At 39.0% G+C, this 18,147-nt stretch overlaps 1 protein-coding gene and 1 long non-coding RNA gene across 3 annotated transcripts; one reads left to right on the plus strand and one right to left on the minus strand.

The window, feature by feature from the left end:
* Positions 1-599: 599 nt before the first annotated feature.
* On the minus strand, positions 600-16,826 carry LOC146621149 (arrestin domain-containing protein 3-like). 2 transcript variants are annotated; one of them, XM_085367257.1, is made up of 7 exons: positions 16,565-16,826; positions 8,505-8,546; positions 7,679-7,739; positions 5,793-5,943; positions 4,436-4,532; positions 2,704-2,960; positions 600-872 (listed from the first exon to the last, which is right to left on the minus strand). In XM_085367257.1, the coding sequence occupies exons 1-7, from the start codon at positions 16,824-16,826 to the stop codon at positions 600-602; spliced, it is 1,143 nt and encodes a 380-aa protein (XP_085223383.1). The 2 variants fall into 2 exon arrangements, with proteins under 2 accessions (XP_085223383.1, XP_085223384.1); XM_085367258.1 differs by lacking the exon at positions 8,505-8,546 and having other exon boundaries at positions 7,679-7,732; positions 16,561-16,826.
* Positions 10,492-11,723, plus strand: LOC146621150 (uncharacterized). The gene is made up of 3 exons (XR_014906615.1): positions 10,492-10,739; positions 11,091-11,246; positions 11,699-11,723. It is a non-coding gene; the product is annotated as an uncharacterized LOC146621150 (long non-coding RNA).
* Positions 16,827-18,147: the final 1,321 nt, after the last annotated feature.

The following is an 18,147-nucleotide window of genomic DNA, read 5'->3' on the forward strand; positions in this document are numbered from 1 at the left end:
AAAAATGTTGCAGTCAATATTTTGATGGCCCCATAAATTGAAAGCAATTAACTCAAAGTAAAAGATGTCTAGTTATGTCAGCTTCATGTTTTGTGTTACGCCACAAAAAACAAACCAAAAATAAGTAAATAAATCCAAAAACCAAAGAGGTTTATTGCCTTAAAAAAAGTTTATTATCATACAAAACTTCATTTCAAAGATTTAATCCACCCAACACCAACTTGATGTTGTAATGTTGTTAACCAGTGAATGGAAAATATTTTTCTCTTTACTTTTCAGAAAGGCTTTTAGGTGTAAAACAAACCAGTCAAACAGCATTACTTGTTCCTGTGATAAATGCAATGTTTTACATTTTGTCCCTTTTATTCAGTCGTCTGTCTGTAACACGCAGGCACTTAAGATATCAAGTGTTAAATAAAAAAGAAACAATCAGGAGTGGATACTCCTATATGAGGCAGTAAAACACACACTATAGGGATTTGGTATAGTCTATAGCCACAGAAGTGCTTGGTGAACACTAGAGTGGCTCTTAATGACCACAGTATGCTTCTCGGTGTTTTCACACCATTTCCTGGCAAAGCATCTGGTCAGACCTGTTGCTAGGATTTATTCTCAAAATCTGGCAATGGAGGGTACATTGCATATGCTCCATAAGGAGGAGGGGGATCTGACGGTTGGGGAGCTGCTATTGGTTGTTGTGGCTCAAAACCCCACACTGGAGGGTTTGGGTTCGGGTTCGGGTTGAATCCAAAGGGGGTAGCAGCAGCAGCGGGATAGTGTGGTGGCACTGCAGGATAGGCCTGGAAGGCTGGCAGGATGGCTACAGGAAACTTGATCTCTGGATCTGAAGCATATTTTACGTCAAGGTACACCTGTAAAACACGTTAGATTGTTTAAAGTTACTCAATATTTGCAGAATTGAACCAATCCTCTGTTTTTAAGAACATGTTCAACAGGTAAAATCTATCAGCCTTTTCTTTGGTTACGGACTTCATGTATCTCAGCTTATGCTTATTTTAGTATTAATTAAAAGTTTGATCATTTTGTAGCTCAACCCTTTCACACAGGTTATGTTGGTTTTGAGCTGCAGATGTTACCCATTAACACAAATATAACTGCTGTCCTCAGTTACTACTAGTAGGTTCTTATGTCACATAAGTCTTTTGTTTACATTATTGCTTTTCAGTAAAATGAGTCAATAAACCATGGCAGACACTGGAGCTTTGCTCTATAAAGACAACCTATGTGCCGACAGTTTTCCACTATGCTCTATACAATACTGTGTTCACATGCGTGCAAAGCAAACACTTTCCTCAAACAAATGAACAAAGCGTGACAATTGTGTTCAAACGCTTTCAGCAGCTTTACACAAAAGTCTTTCATTGCATAAAATAAAGAACCGACAGAGAGCTTCAAATAGCGCTCTGCTGCGCTATTGCTCACAACATTCATACCATCTTGCTTATTTTTTCTGATCACAACATTGATGTGATCAGTTACATTACAGATCTTTTCTATATTCTTTGCTAGGATTTTAGCAGTAAAGCCCCTCAAATGAACTTTTGGTTTGGAGTTTACATGCAATAATGTGCAAAAGTCTTGAACCACCCACCGGTTCCTTTCTTGTAATTTCTAAAGTGGTCTTGAGAAATAGTTTGTCAGGTTTTCTTAAAGTCTTTCAGTTTCCTTTTTTTGATGCTGGCTGTCTTTCCCCCCCCCCCCCATTCATTTTTAGTTGAATCCTTTTAAGAGGAATAAAGGATGAATGTTTTTTGTTTGCTGAAATGCTTAACACTGAGCTATGAATAATTAATGCATGAAAAGGAAAGCTAGGTAACTCAAGGAATGAACCAGTGCCTACTCACACCAGGGAAAAGAAAAAAAAAAAGAAAAAAAAAAAAAGAGCGTAGCAAAGAACCAGTTTTCCATTTAAATTTACATTCTATCTAGAAAGTATCTTTTTTCCTTTTTGTTTAATGTGTGCATTTCTACTACCGAATTTCAAAAAACAAGTTAACAAGTTCTCACCAAAGTAAAATGAAATGCATTTTCTTTCGAGGAACAGAGCATTCCTTCTTGAACCATTTTAAGTTAGCACAACTTAGATCTGGGCTGTTAGCTGATCTGGTGACTGATCTCCAGTGTGACAATAAAGCAGTTCAAGTTACAGACTGGCAGACAGAATGTGATGAGGGCAGAAGTACAGCTGAAACCAAATAATGAGACAAAGGAAGTAAAACCCACAGAGGACACAGAGAGAAATAATAACCAAAATAAAACGGGAAGAGAGGCACAACTAAACAGGGAAGCAAGATTATATTGATGCAAACAAAGACAGAAAGAGGAAAAAGTCCTGTACCTCCTTGGCTTCCTGATTGGATTGCTTCATTTTTCATTTGATCACAAACAACGCCATTAGTATGGATTGGCCTACCTGGAGCCTGAACCTCAACATTACAAAAGCAGTGTGGAATCATGTTAATGGAGAACAGAAGAAAAGGAAGCCGACCTCCAAAGAAGAGCTTAAAAAAAAAAAAAAATTAAAATAAAAAAAAAAAGCTATTTCTGAAGACTACTTAAAGAAATCCTTTTGTGGATCAATAATTTTGGACAGTATTGTGGAATAACTAACTTGTATTGAAACGATTAATACAGTTTTAAGATTTACTGGTGTTTCCAGCAAACATTTTTCAACCTGCTTACCCTGAGTCTGTGCTCAGCTTTGATGATGTTGCAGTTGAGGATCGAGGGCTCCACGTCACGGGGAATGGTGATGACCCTTGTGACGGCTTCTTCTGCAGATGGAGGGATGGCGTCTCCCACCTCTTTCAAGAGGTCTTTAGTATGGACCCTTCTCTTCCCTCTTGCAAAGAAACTGTGCTTTCTGTACAAACAGTACTTGGGCTTGATCTCACGAGATGAACTGTTCTTAATGAAGGCCACAACTTTTAATCCTTCTCCTGCAATACCGAGCGGAAAAGTCAAACCTGACCTTTTCTTTAAACAAATACATGTCAGTAGAGCTGGGCGATAGAACGATAACGATATGTATCGCGATATAACTTTTACTCGATAGAGAAATTAAGCTATCGCGATAGACCTCGCCGCTCTTGTCCTCAAAAAAAAAAAAAAAAAGGTCAGCCAATCCAAATTAAGTAGCGCAGAGCCGCAGCGTCACGGCCGCAGCGTCACGTCGCGTGACTTGTTACGTACAGCACAAGTGCCAAGCCGCACGTGTGTTTGTTTGGGAAGCAGCCAGCGGGTAATGGAGCCAGCGCGTAATGGAGGAAATGAGTGTGCCGACTAGAAAAATCAACCGAGCGTGACCTAAGAGAAAACAGATGATGGTTCCAATGCCGGAGAGATTGTCAAACGGAAGAGCCATAGAAGTTCCGTAGTGTGAAGGTATTTCGGCTATTTCAAGTCTGACAAAAATAGAGTAGCGTGCACTGTAAATTGTGCCGAAAGCAAGTCTGGAAATACAATAAACTGGTGCATGCGTCACACTGCGCCACGTTATTGTTTCGGTGAAATGAATTTCTACAATACTGTTACTGTTAATTCTACTCTCTGCAGTGTTTAAATGCTTACATATACACACAGTTACTGTCCCTCCACACTTACGACTCGGTTCTGCTTCTATGCCCCAGCTTTGTTTACTTTTTCCCACCGAGGCTTCTAGACTTCTGATTGGCCAACATTTAGGCACGGTTAGGAATCTAGCGCCACCTGCTGCTTTGGCATGTTCATAGCAGCGTTTTCCTTCATTTCTGCCTTTATGTGTGGACGGGATTATTTTTTAAAACGAAAATGGAAAATCTCCGTTTTCAAAAATACCCATGTACGTGTGGACGTAGCCTCAGTCTCTGACTGGAAGCGCTAATTCGTCATTCGGCTTTTGTCAGACTAAAGTAACTGTTAAAACTGTTTGAAAAGCTCAGCTATACAACAAGGAGAGATTGAGAATTTCCTTTTAGTTCTCAGTTTATTTGATATTGACAAAAGTTAGTCAGTTTTGTCTGTTCTTCTGTAAAACAAACTAAGATTTATTTTTAGAATTAATATTTTGTTTCTAAGTGGAATTGACAATTTAGTCTGTTTCGTTTGTCCTATTTTGAAACTTAAACGCTTTAGCGGCTGCCTTTTGTGTAGTTTGCAATATTTGCCTTTATTTATCTGAAAAAGTCTCATGTTCCTTAAGTACATCTACCCTGTTGAACTTATTATGGGAAATAAATATTTAAATAAAAACAAGCTGCTGATTATTTCACATTTTACTTGTGAGCAACGGCACATTTAAATCTTACAAATATAGTTATTTGGCTTATATCGTGATAGATATCGTTATCGCCTGAAATGAAAAAAACATATCGTGATATGAAAAAATCTCATATCGCCCAGCTCTACATGTCAGTATCACCTGCAGGCCTCTCACCTTGTCGGAAGCCCATTTTTTCAAGATTAACATCCATGGCTACACTTCCTGAGGTAAAAATGTTCATTTTCTTATCCTTAGAGTCATGCAGCGGTGTCTGAAAGAAAAACAAGAATGTAGCACAAATTAGGGCTGGGCCATATCATACTGTTCACGGTAATACCGGTATAATGTTGGGCAACGATAAGAAAATTAAATATCGCGATAAAATATGGGTAAAAGACGCATGCGCAGTGCCTTTGTTTTCATACGCATACGGCGCCGACGCAGAATGAGAAGGGTGAAAGCGGATCGTTGAATGAAACGGATGAACCAGAATTGGTTTGTAAAAATGCTGCAACTTCAGTGGTGTGGAACTGGTTTAGCTTTCGTCCGTCAGATACTCAACAAAACACTATTTTTGGTAGGGCATGCTAGCGGGCCGTCGTTATTACCGTGTTTTTTGGAAAATACGGCACACTTAAAATCAATTCTTTGATTTTTCTGAAAATCGACAGTACCCCTTATAATCCAGTGGGTCTTATGTATGAATTCTGGTTGTGTTTACTGACCTCGAAACGATTTTATGTCGTACACGGCGCTCGAAAATCTGTCAAATGTTTTAGTACGACTTTGCTAAGCTACGAACCCGCATCGCTTGATGGATTGTCGGAGCATTACGGCTATCGTAGGCAGGAGCCTCGCGGAGTGATACGTACTGCGCTTCAACATAATATTACTGTATTGTGTATAATCTCTTTTTAGGTTTTGTGGATATTATACATGGTTATGCTGAGGATATGTCGGCCAGTTTCCACTGGAAATGCCTTTTGGTTAAACTGTCAGCAAGGAATTTGTATTTGCACTGTTAAATTTTTATATAACTTTAAAACACATAACAAACAGTTGCTTGTTCAAGTGAGAATAAATTGATGTTTGTTTGTTTATTTTGCACTAATAAAGTTGTGGAGTTGTAAAGTATTTTGTCTAGTGTCAATTATATCGTCAGTTTTATCGTTATTGCAAATTTTCAAATGTATATCGTGATAAATATTTTTGGTCATATCGCCCTGCTCTAGCACAAATGCACTTAAATTCTCCCAAAAGCAGAGATATATTAACTTTAATAGACTTCAGCCACATTGATCTCAAAGCTAAGCCAGTGGCCCTTTCCAGTAAGACTATGTTTGGTGCCTTTAAAACCAGTGTTTTCACAAGGTGAGCACTCTGAATGCAAATACTGAAACAAGTTGCTCAATACATGTCCAAGCAGGTCTAAACAGGTTATTGCCGCCCACTCACCCCTTGTTTTTTGTTTGTTTGTTCTGTGGTTGTGCCAACTTTGTTGGAATGACTGCAAATGAGATAACACACATACCTGTAACCAAGATATACTGTTCACATTTGTCGTTGACACAAAGTTGACCATAGTTGAACGTTTCGTGTTCATCCTCATTGATCTGCTCAGCACGGCTTCCAGCGAGTACACAATTTTACCATCAGCACCTTTGAAGGAGGAGGGTAAATCCCTATTGAACAAACACCAAAGCCCACAGAACTGCGATGAGTTGATCACTTTCTTGTAAAATACACACAGCTTTTCACATTTTCTAAATGACTTAATAAAATGTTTTATATCAAAATAAACAATACAGCAGCCATAAACAGAACAATTACGAGTGAAGCCCTTTGGGATTAACGGTTTTTCAGCACTAAATAAATAAAATGTTCTGATGTTCTTCCAGTTTGCAAACACAACTGGCTCAAGCTAATGCTATGCTGACACTTTTTACATGTTTTAGAACACTCCCTTTATGCACTGCCAGCGACATTCCAGCTGGCGGTGAAATCAGGCGAATCCTTGGATTTACAGCTGTGCCGTGAATGTTTAGGGAGTTATGGACCCATGAGTGTTCAAATATCTGAATCAACTCAAGCTCAGAATTCAGACTTGATACATTCACCAAGTCACGAATCAATTAATGATAAAATTACTGGTGGTTATCTGCCCACATTCATACATGTACGTATCTAAAACTTCAGTATATTAATGTTGCTTTAATGTCTGTGAAGGTTCTCAGTCATCCAGGTCATCGTAGTCAAAGGAGCTTGCAAAGAAAAGCGTCTGGACTTCTTTAAGTTGCTTGAAGACGTTTCACCTCTCATCCGAGAAGCTTCTTCAGTTCTAAGGTCAAATGGTGGAGAGTCCCAGATATAAACCTAGTGGGAGTGACCCCCCACAGAGGGACAAAAGGACCCCCTGGACCCCCTAAAGTCAGCAAAGAGGCACAGAAAAGAAGACCAGACACCAGCGAGGGAGGATAAGAAGGACAGACGCAACAACATTGTCATCCCCTATGTAGCCGGTGTATCAGAGAAACTCAGGAGAGTTTTCTCCAAGCATGACATCCCGGTGCATTTCAGACCCAGCAACACGCTCAGACAGAAACTGGTTCACCCGAAAGACAAAACGCCAAAACACAAACTTAACAATGTGGTGTATGCTGTACAGTGCAGCGAGGAATGCTCAGACCTCTACATTGGAGAGACCAAACAGCCACTTCACAAGCGCATGGCACAACACAGAAGAGCCACCTCCACAGGACAAGACTCAGCAGTCCATCTGCATCTTAAGGATAAAGGACACTCTTTCGAGGATGCCAATGTTCACATTTTGGACAGAGAGGACAGATGGTTTGAAAGAGGAGTGAAAGAAGCCATCTATGTCCACTGTGAGCGACCATCTTTGAACAGAGGCGGGGGTTTACGACACCAACTCTCTGCCATCTATAATCCAGTTTTGAGATCCCTTCCCAGACGCCTTAACGCCCACTCACATCCTGGGCCATCTGACCTCAGGAATTCACATGATAAGGTGGGGCCAGGTTTCAAAATGAACACACCCAAAACTCTGGCTGATTGGGACCCACGCCCAGTTTCCCACCTTGGCCCAGGCGATTAGAGGATCATCAGGGGGTCCTTTTGTCCCTCTGTGGGGGGTCACTCCCACTAGGTTTATATCTGGGACTCTCCACCATTTGACCTTAGAACTGAAGAAGCTTCTCGGATGAGAGGTGAAACGTCTTCAAGCAACTTAAAGAAGTCCAGACGCTTTTCTTTGCAAGCTCCTTTGACAATGTTGCTTTAATGTATACACAACCTCAGTGTGTTCACTTACTTTTCTGGAACCACAGCAGTAACAAAACACGAGGTTGTCTGTTTGTTCTTACTAACACTGCAACCATTTAAAGAAATGTTTCTTACTGGAAGGGGAACTGAAAGCTGAATGGGTAGACATGGATTCCTGGGGCAACAACGCTGCTGTCTAAAAAAAAAGAAAAAAAAAACAAATAGTAAAAAAAAATGTAAAAGATAAATACAAATTTAAGAAGAATTGTTCAGATGTGTGTTTAAGTTACAACTCCTACAATTACGAAGCAGGCCGTTGTAAAGGGATGCTGGGGTGAGTTTGATTTGGCTTCCTGTTTAAGTCAAATATTTAGGGATTACAAACACAAGAGCTGGAAAAGAACAAAAAACTCCTCAAGCTCAACGGATGTCTGAGGGAACAAAAACGCATGTTTGCATCACTTAGCTAATGTGTTTAGGGTTTTTTATGCTTGTAATTAGACATCAGTGATTAAAAAGCACTCTGGCTCTCACTACACTGCGACTCTAAGTGTAATCCTGCAGCAGGATTGCATTTACGAGCCACAATGACAAGACATGAAGTTTCAGTGTGTTGAAAATATTACAATTATATACCAGATAAAGATATGGCCATTTATTTTTCATATTAACTGGAGTTTATTTAGCACAAAGAGTTTGCCCATGTTTCAATGAACAGACAGCCTGACATCTGCCAGAGTTATTTAATCCAGCTTTGCAGAAGATGACACAACAGAAGGTGTAAAAGTGACAGACTGACAGCGTGAACACAACACCGGACGTGCAGTCTCAGCATTCAACAAGTGACTCAAGCTATAGCTGAATGAAATAAAAGCTCAAACACAGACAGCACACAAATATATTTCAGTAAAAACACAATCAAGCACCACTACAGGCTGAGAGAGGACGGTCAAATACTCACATGTTTGTAAGTTGTCGGTCACTAGTGTCTGTCTGTCGCCCTCTGAAGAGAAAAATCAAGCAGAAAGCAACGCAATCTGTCAACCTTACTGTGTTATTTTAGGCTGGGCAAAAACCTGAAAATCATGATTGTAATCTCTGAGTGTCTGTTAATTTCTTGAGTTATATAGTAAGAGATGGATTAAAATGTCTAAAACTAAAACTCTCAATTTAGAAGTTTACACTGAGAAATGCAGGCAAATCATGCTCTGAATCATCATTTTAACTCTAATCTTTTACTTCGATTTGATTAATCATATTTTCACTGTTAGTACAGAATCCATGTAAAAACTGGTGATCTGGTGCTTTAGTTGTATATGTGTTCTGACTGGTATAATCACTGACGAACAGCAGCGATGGGCTGAAAATTCATTTCTACAGGAAGAAACTTTGCTGCATGTTATGCTGGGCTTACACTGTGCGATTTTTTCAGTCGCGCGATTCAGCTCCTGCTCAAACTGTACGATTGACTCGCAGGGGTTAGAAGTTCATAGATCACGATGCAGGGTCTCACACTATACCGCCCGATGCTCTGATGCGACCTGAGTGCTCACACTGTGCCTCCATAAAATGAAGGTTATAACAGAAATTCTGTCGCTCGCTCTCCCTCTCCGTCTTTCACTCACACAGACACGCACACCACCGCCATCAACTTTGCTAAATTGCAAATGAAAAACATTGATCAGGCAGCTGTGATTGAGCAGCAGTGTAGATCCAACTATTTTCATGGTTGTTGTGGTCGTGATAATTTTGTGAGGCCGCATCGAAAAGGCTCGGATGAGCTTTCCATAGTTCTACAAGTTGTGCCTCCATCGCTTGTGTCCAGATCACACGCTGCACTGCCGTGCTGCGCCGTCTTTTTCGCTGACATTTGTGTTTGCGCGTGCGCAGTGTGACAAACTGCGGTGACACCCTCACGACCAAGCGATTGATGATCGGGAGCTGGTCGTGAGGTGTTAATCGCGTCTCGTTACCCCACGTATACTACACGATGCACGACGAAGGCCAAAATCGGGCCGATCGCCAAAACGGTCGCACGACTCAAAAATCGGCTCAAAATGGGCCAAAAATCGCACAGCACTCAAAAAAATGAATGAGGTGGATTGTTCAGTGTATATTAATTATTTATTTTCATTTTACTTAAAATATATGTTTTTGTTAAGTTAACATATGTTTTTCTAATCAAGTCTACGTAATTGTGTCTATTATTCAACGTACATAATACTAATGTGTTACTTGATCGCATAACATTTAAGTTAAGTCAATTAGGATCGATATACCTTGTATATCCACAAGGTGGCAGTAATGCAAAAACAGTTGTAATGAAACCGCGCAGAACAAGAAGGTTTCACGGCTTGTGCCTGCTCATGCGCAAGACTTCAAATTTAACTGAAAAAGGCTGTTTTGGCGCCAAGCTGCTGTTTCTTTGAGAGGTAAAACCACTTTTTTCTTTGACTATGTTGTGTAGTATCTATATGTCCAGCATGGTTATATTTTGCGTTTGTCTTACAAGACATGTTATATCGTTTGCGTGTGCTTGTTTTACATTAGTTTTACTGGGTCCTGGACATGCTTATTTTGTGGACTGTGTAAGAAACATTTTTATTGTTTTTTGTTTTATTAAGGGATTAGCTACAGGGGTTCATGGGGTTATTCTTTCAAGGGGTTATTTTTCCATTTGCTTTCTTGGGATTCCTTTTCTGTAATCCGAGAGTCGGAAATATCGAATAGGATAGCAAGGATAGCATAAAGTGACATTTAAAATCCAAAAAGTCAAGGGCGAAAGCCACTGTGACACCATTGCTCTGCTCTATCAGTAATCTGTATTATGTAAAAATGGTCTGTAAATACAGCATGTTTCCTAGCGGAGTTATACATATCAATGTAGTTATAAATTACAGTTTGTGAAAGTACACACTTAATTTTTTTAATAAAATTATTCAAGACATATGAGTGGACAGACAATGGAGGTCGACAGACCTGGTGATAATTGCTTCTATAGAAAGTTAGCACATGGCAGTGTCAATCTCTTGCTTTTCTTCTGAGTAGTATTTTATTTAGTTGTAATTCAAACAATAATTTGCTTCTTGAAATTAAGGAATTAATTATTTTTTTTCTTTATAAATCTCAGATCCTGCCTTTACCTGCTCCCTCCTATACTGATGTGGTGTATGTGGTATTGCTGAGCTTGTATGTGGTATGTGAACTGTTATACTTTTAAAAAACAAAACTGTTTTATAAGTTAAGTTTTCTTTTGTGACCCATCCCATGCCCCTGTTATTTCTTCTCCACATCTGAACCATGGTAAAGGTTGCAGTTCAAGGGCCTGAGGCATGAAATTCTTTTCAGATCAGCTGTGATCAATATTTTTTGGAACTTGATAAATAACAATAAAAGCTGTAATGGCTCCATTAGCATTTTGTGTAAATGTTTGTGTTAAAATTATAGCTTTAATGAGGTCTTACTACATTAGTTTTAGTTTGTATATGTGTACATATAGTATGTATATTTACAGTACAGTATGTTGTGTTTGTTGACATATTTTCAGGTGGAAGCAGAATATGTGAGGATTACTACTGCTGCACATGTTCCAAGGCTTTTTACACAACTTGACCAATACACTGACCAGCTCATAAAAGTCTTCAAGAAAAAAGGAGGCGTTGCAGGGAAGAAAATTAGACAAACTTTGGCCCCAGCCACACAGGTGCGTTATTCTGTTGGTAGCAAAATATTATGGCTAATAAGATCATTTTCAAATTTAAACAGCTAGTGTATGGTAGCTGCACAGTGCACTTACATTTATATTAAGCAAGACAAAGTTTGGTACTCAAAACGTTGGAAAATTTAAATTACCTAAACATATGTAAAATCTGATCCCTTGATTTAGGTTAAACCAGAAGTGAATGTTTTTATGTTATGTTTTGAATGCAAAAAAGATGATGTATTAGTTTGTCTTTACCTCCATTATGGACATATATAATGTGGTGGAAACCCTGCCCAACAGGTTAACTATTCATGTCCATGTGATGATTAGTTGGTCTTGTGTACATGTCTATCTGTGCAGTGGATATGTCATTCATTTTGCGTATAATGTGAGTTTCTGTCATCCTAAAGTATATCTGTTTTCTCTTCCTGTATCTCTGCCACTCTCTACAGAAGGAAACCATTGAAAAGGGGAGGGAGTGTGTCCTCAGGGGACTACCTTTTTACCTGAATGAAGACCCAAGCATCCTCTTCAAAGAATAATTGGTTGGTAATTTTAGTTTAGTTTTTTATCTGTATTAAACCAAATTTTGAATAACTAATGTTGTTGCATGTTGTAATGTTGTTGTAATTTGCATGGAACCTGTTTAAATGTTTTGGGAAATCTTCTTGTATACCCAAACTATTTATATTTATCGTTGAATCTGTAGTCTAAAATAGTGGCACACTGGGGTGCATGTTCCTAATATTGTGTTTACGTCATTAAAGGGTAGCTTTGGCCCTTTTTCTTTCTTTTTTTAAAACTGGATGCCATTTTTCTATGTTTTTGTGTCTAAGCTACAGCTGTTCAGAGGGAGCTGGAACAAATTACCCTTGCTATCTTTACCATCGAAAGAGCTGATGCCAGCACTCCTCCAGCCGATGTGGGTGTAAGTGCCAGACGTCTGCTTTATATTTTTATTTACGATTGAGTTCATGTTTGTTTTATAATTCATAGATTCATTACATAAGTCATCTTTTCAGGATTAATAAATGTGAAAATATATGTGTTTACATAAAGTAATTTTAAGTCACTGTTTTGGGATTGGAACCTAAAAGGGGGTACCTCTCACTTTAATTATGTAAGTGCAATAGTAGCATGAAACCCTGTGTGAGAGGGAAGGGGAGGAGCATGGACAGAGAGGTTAGGAGTCTCACGGTTTTCTGACCGTGTGCACAGCTAGTTCTGGATAACTGCTATTTTTTGGAACTTTCATGCTTTTTAGGAAGGAGTTCATTGTTACATCTTCCGTTTGTAATAAATAAACAGTCTTCAAATCATAATGCAACTGGAAGCATTTCTTTTGGAAACCAGGAACACGCGTCAGCCATAGACTCTTCTTTTTTGAACTTGGTTTATTGGAAATTACCCTACAGTGGGTATAACCATCTAGTGTGTCCTGCATGACCTGGAAGACCTGGCCTCTGCATGTGCACTCTTAATGGGTGGGATATATGCACTGAATCTCAGTTAACCTCAAGACTGAAAGCTAAGAGACAATCAAAAGTATTGAGATTTAAAGGATTTAATTGAGAGATGATATTGCACCAGAAATGTTGAAGGGTGGTGTGTATATTAGCGTTCAAGGCATATTGTTATGAGGTGGAAATATGTTCATATTCAGTTTGTGTTACATTGTGTGCATTGTAAAGGTAATTGCAATACATACTAAAATTAAGGGTAAGTTAGGAGGTTGATCTGATATCCTCGTGTTGGTGTTGTTCCCAGATCATCATACTAAATGTTGTTCCAGGATCAACATTGCAAGTGACCAATCAGAATGTTGTGACGTCATACTTTTGCGACTTCGGGAAAAACCGGCGTAAAACAAAAAACTGTACTTAAGCTGCGTGAAACCGCCTCTGTCCGCCGATCAACTGACCCTAACCCTAACCGTAACCCTTTAATAAACAGTAAGCAGAATTGATATTGTCCTTGCAACATTGGAATTTCATAAATGCACGAATGGCTTGGAATAGAATAACGTCACAACAATGTGATTGGTCACTTGCAATGTTGAACCTGGAACAACATTTTCATGATGGTCTGGGAACAACACCAACACGAGGATATCAGATCATCCAAGTTGGGAATGCAGGATGAATGTATATTTTGTGGACTTTTAAAGACGAACAATTGTTTCCATGTTAAAATGTTTCCATCTGAAGTTTTTTGCCCAAACACTGGTAAAATAAATGTTGACAGTGGCGAGTGTTAAATGGTTACTGCTGTGCTGTTGCAAAAAAACTGAACGCTGACAAGCTGTTTTATTGTTAGACCATAATGTTGGCATGTTTTGTTAAAGTTTTATTTGGGATGGTGATGTAATTGTCTTTGATTGCTAATATCAGTGGAGTTGTTGTTGTTGCTTTTTTTTTTTTTTTTTTTTTTTTTTTTTTTTAAATTGTGGCTGTTGAGGTGGACACTTCACTTTGCATTGTTAAAGGAAAGCACTTCATTGGCATTGTGTTACTGGACTGACCCTAAGCAATCATTGCAAATAGCAACTTTGCTATCCATTTTAGACACTAAAAGAAAAAAAACACTCACAGACCTTACTAGCATCACATGTGCATAACTCAAGTGTCATCTTATCAATGTGTTATGTGATCTTCAATGCGGTTTTTTTTCTTCTATTTCTGGTAGATACAGACATTTAATTTAAAGTCTTGATGTTGCATCTGTCTACATACTGTTAATTACTAACCCTAATGAGCTGTTGTGTTTTATTTTGGACTGGGTTTACACAAATGCTCACTGAATGTGTTGGCAATAAAATAAATTTAAAAAAATAAGTTGGATGTACTTAATTCATTTGTGTGGAACCTGTTGACAAAATAGATTTATGTAAAACTAATTAATAAAGCACAAGGTGGCTGAAAATATAATATTTGAATTAATCTAACTTAAATTTAACATTTTACTGCCACAAATAAGAAATGTGTTGAAGTAACTAATCTAAACTATCTAACCTGAAAATATATCATCTATGTTCATACAACATAACTTGATTTAGTTAGTCTTAAATATGTCTTGTTAATCTTAAGTAGTTTTTTTTAAATTAGATGAACTAAAGATTTTTGTTTTAAACTAACATAATTCAATTTCGTGGAACCTGTTGACAAAATAATTTTAATTTAAGTCAACGTTTCATTTTTTTGAGTGAGTGTAAGTAGGGTTGCCAACCGTCCCTTAAAAAACGGAATCGTCCCGTATTTCGAAACAAAAGTACACGTCCCGTATTGAGCTAATAAGGGACGCACTTTGTCCCGTAATACAGTGAGAATCAAAAGTAGTCTATAAATGTTAATGGAATTAACGCTTTGTTTGAAAACATAATTCCCAGCCCCTCTCCTGCTTTGTGACCAATGAGCTGACAGCACACTTATGACAATTCAGATTACCGCTCATCTCATTGGTCGAGGAAAGGTCGCTTACGGAGAAAATACCGGAAGACAACAGATGACCACAACAAGAAGCATGGCCAACAGGGAAACAAACGCCGACACTGCGGTGCAAGTCTCGGACGACAGTACACCTAAAGCTGGGCAGACACTGTGCGATTTTTTTCAGTCGCGTTATCAGCTCCTGCTCAAACTGCACAATTGACTCGCAGGGGTTAAAAGTTGGTAGGTCACGATGCAGGTCTCACACTATACCGCCCGATGCTCTGATGCGACCTGAGTACTCACACTGTGCCTCCATAACATGAAGGTTATAACAGAAAATCTGTCGCGCTCTCCCTCTGTCTTTCACTCACACAGACACACACCACCACCATCAACTTTGCTAAATTGCTAATGAAAAACATTGATCAGGCAGCTGTGATTGAGCAGCAATGTAAATCCAACTATTTTCATGGTTGTTGTGGTCGTGATAATTTTGTGAGGCCACATCGAAAAGGCTCGGATGAGCTTTCCAAAGTTCTACAAGTTGTGCCTCCATCGCTTGTGTCCAGATCACACGCTGCACTGCTGTGCTGCTCCATCTTTTACACCAACGTTTACGTGTTTGCGCGCGAGCAGTGTGAGCGGCTGTGATGAGACCCTCACGAGCGATTGATGATCGGGAGCTGGTCGTGAGGTGTTAATCGCTTCTCGTTACCCCACGTATACTACACGATGCACGATGAAGATCACTCAAAAATCGGCTCAAAATGGGCCTAAAACCGCACAGTGTAAGCCCAGCATTAGAGCAGCAATGTTTGTTCCCCTCAGAGAAAGGGAAGAATGGGAAAAGGAAAACACCTGGCTGGAAAAAGTTAATATGGGCATGTGCAGTGAATATCAGCGCTATGTGGCCAGAAGTGTGATAATATAATTTATTTTGTGTAATAAACAACTGCAAGGATAGATGATTACAAATAGATGACTAATACATAAAAGTAATACATAGATGAATAATGATGATGAGTTAAGATGCGTAATCATGGGAACAAGCGGGTTTACAAACAGGAGCAGCTGATTAGCATTAGAAAAGCTGAAATAATACCTCAACTGAAGCCAATTGTACTAAATGCACTAAATGTGCACTGTTACAAGAATGTTTTTCTTTCTATTGTTTTCTATTATTTTAAGTTAAGCAGGACAGAGTTCTTTTAAAGAAAGATTTACTTATATTCTCAAAAGTTAAGCATGACAGGCTTCTGTTTAAGAAGGAGACCTGTTTTATTGTGTTAATGTTGTCATTTTGAGCTAAAAATAAATGGCTAAATGATCATTTGTTTCACATGTGTTCATATCACAAAGAATAAACATCTACTTAAATCAAATTCAAGTCAAATGGTTAAAAAAATAATTTCACACAAAAAAAAAGAGCTAGAAAATTCACCACACTGGGAAGGGTGAAGACAACTGGGTCGCCCGGCCCTGGCCACGAGGTGTCCCTTATTTATTTTTCAGGGAGTTGGCAACCCTAAGTGTAAGCCCAGCATTACACAGAAAATAACTTTCAAAATGTTCAGTAGTTCAAGCAGATTTAGATTAGGCTGAAGCCACAGAGCAGCAGCATAAGAGATCGGCGGTTGAGCAGTTGTTGTGCAGCAGGAATTAGTCTCCCCCTCCGCTCACCCAACATAAACAACGCCTGATGCTAACATTTCCTTCCACTGCGTTGACTTTAGTCCTTAAGCTGAATTTATTTGTTTGCTAAATTCTTTAAAACTATAAACTGAACACATAATTTAGTTTTTGGTTGTTCTTTTTAGTTTTTTGTTTGTTTTTTTTCTAACTTAAGCAGGCTCCTCCGTGCACGCAGCGCAGAATGAAAAGCAAACTTACTTTTGCTGTTTTTGTCTCGGATGAAGTAACTTCTAACGCTGAAGTATTTGTCTTTGGCGTGGTATACATGCGTGGTTTGTCCGTGCCTCTCGGTCCACAAAACCTCAGCTTTCCCTTTGAATTTAATGAGCAGGGACTCTATCTGGAAGTCTTTCTCCGCTTCCAGCCTGACTTCCCCATAAATGACATCACCATTAGTAAAAGTGTTGCTGTCATTGATAGAGTTATAGATTACTTCTAATCTCTTGATTGTGGACAGCATAATTTGTAGTAGCGCACTAGGAAACGTTCCAAGGACACCAGAGTAACAACCGACAGACTGAGATATGCGGTAGGTGTGTCCCGATCCTGAAGGAGGTCTCACATTACCGCGGCTTCGCCTTCCGCTGTATCTCTGATTTCATTTATCCAATAATGCGTGCACCCAATTAGTCACTTATATGGTGACACACAGTGACATGCAGGGGCGTAGTAGCAGTGTGGGGGAAAGTGGGACTGACTGCCCAGGGGTCCAATGGGTCAGGAGGAGCCTATCCAGACCTGCAATGAATAAGTTTGCTATTGTTTGCATTTTTTTCTTATATTGGAGAATATATATTATATATATATATATATGCAGGGGCGGAGCGTGAGGGTGGCTTACTGGGCTTAAGCCCGGGTTGTTTTGTCAGAAGCCCGGGGTCTTTTGGAGTGTAATTTTTTCATAGTTAGATGCCTGGCTGACAACTGTATAAAACAAAAAGTACACACAATTTTCGAAGCACATAGTGCACACTGTGGGAATTTACGACTGTGCGTGAATCCCCCCTGATATTGGTATGATCCGAGCTCAGGCACTAAGCGACTGAGCGAGAGGGCGGGGCAGCCTTTTTTTGGAAGCCCCGCACAGCTCATATCTCAAGTTTTGACACATTCGTTTGTTTTGTTTTTTTATTGAAGTGTTATACACCAGGTCTGAGTTTGTATCTGGCACAGATGTGGTGCTGCTGTTAGCAAAGTCTGTCCGGACACAGTCGTATGAAGACATCCCAGAGCAGAGCTTCAAAGTGTTTGGTTAAAGGAGTGCATTTGTAAAAGCCTTTTTTAGTCTTATCCATCACTCAAAGGATTTCATAATACATATACCTGTTTACATACACATTCCTTTTACATGCACATTTTTTTTATTCCACACTGGTAATACACTAGGGCCCATTTGTGGGGCTCAGTATATTTGCTGTGGACATGTGGATGTCTCAGAAACAATCTCAGCATTAGGATTATTGTTATGGGCTATTTATCAGTTTCCCATAAACAGTACTTGAAGAACAGTACAAACACATTTTTTCTTAAACCTCAATACCCATCAGCATCAATATACCGCAGCATATAAAGTGAAATTTATAAATCCATATATTTAGAACAAATTAGCTCTGTGTATTAATGCTGTAGACCAAATAAAAGGATTACTTCAATAGTACCTTTCAAGATAAACATCACACAGTGCTTCCCAACAAAACATTAGATCACAAAAAAAAAGCTCAAATAAGCCTGACTACATCTTTTTTAAAACTTAAAACGAACTAATATTAAAAATATTATAA

Source organism: Diplotaxodon limnothrissa, linkage group LG12, assembly GCF_057381915.1.
Source record: "Diplotaxodon limnothrissa isolate DT_005_m linkage group LG12, D_limnothrissa_male_GT1.1, whole genome shotgun sequence".
NCBI classification, from domain to species: Eukaryota; Metazoa; Chordata; class Actinopteri; order Cichliformes; family Cichlidae; genus Diplotaxodon; species Diplotaxodon limnothrissa.

Coding starts and splice junctions, on each gene's coding strand:
- LOC146621149 (XM_085367257.1), bottom strand. CDS start 16,826: ATGCTGTCCACAATCAAGAGATTAGAAGTAATCTATAACTCTATCAAT. Junction 8,547..16,564: donor CCGAGACAAAAACAGCAAAA/GTAAGTTTGCTT, acceptor TTTTCTCTTCAG/AGGGCGACAGACAGACACTA. Junction 2,961..4,435: donor AAAAATGGGCTTCCGACAAG/GTGAGAGGCCTG, acceptor TCGGTATTGCAG/GAGAAGGATTAAAAGTTGTG.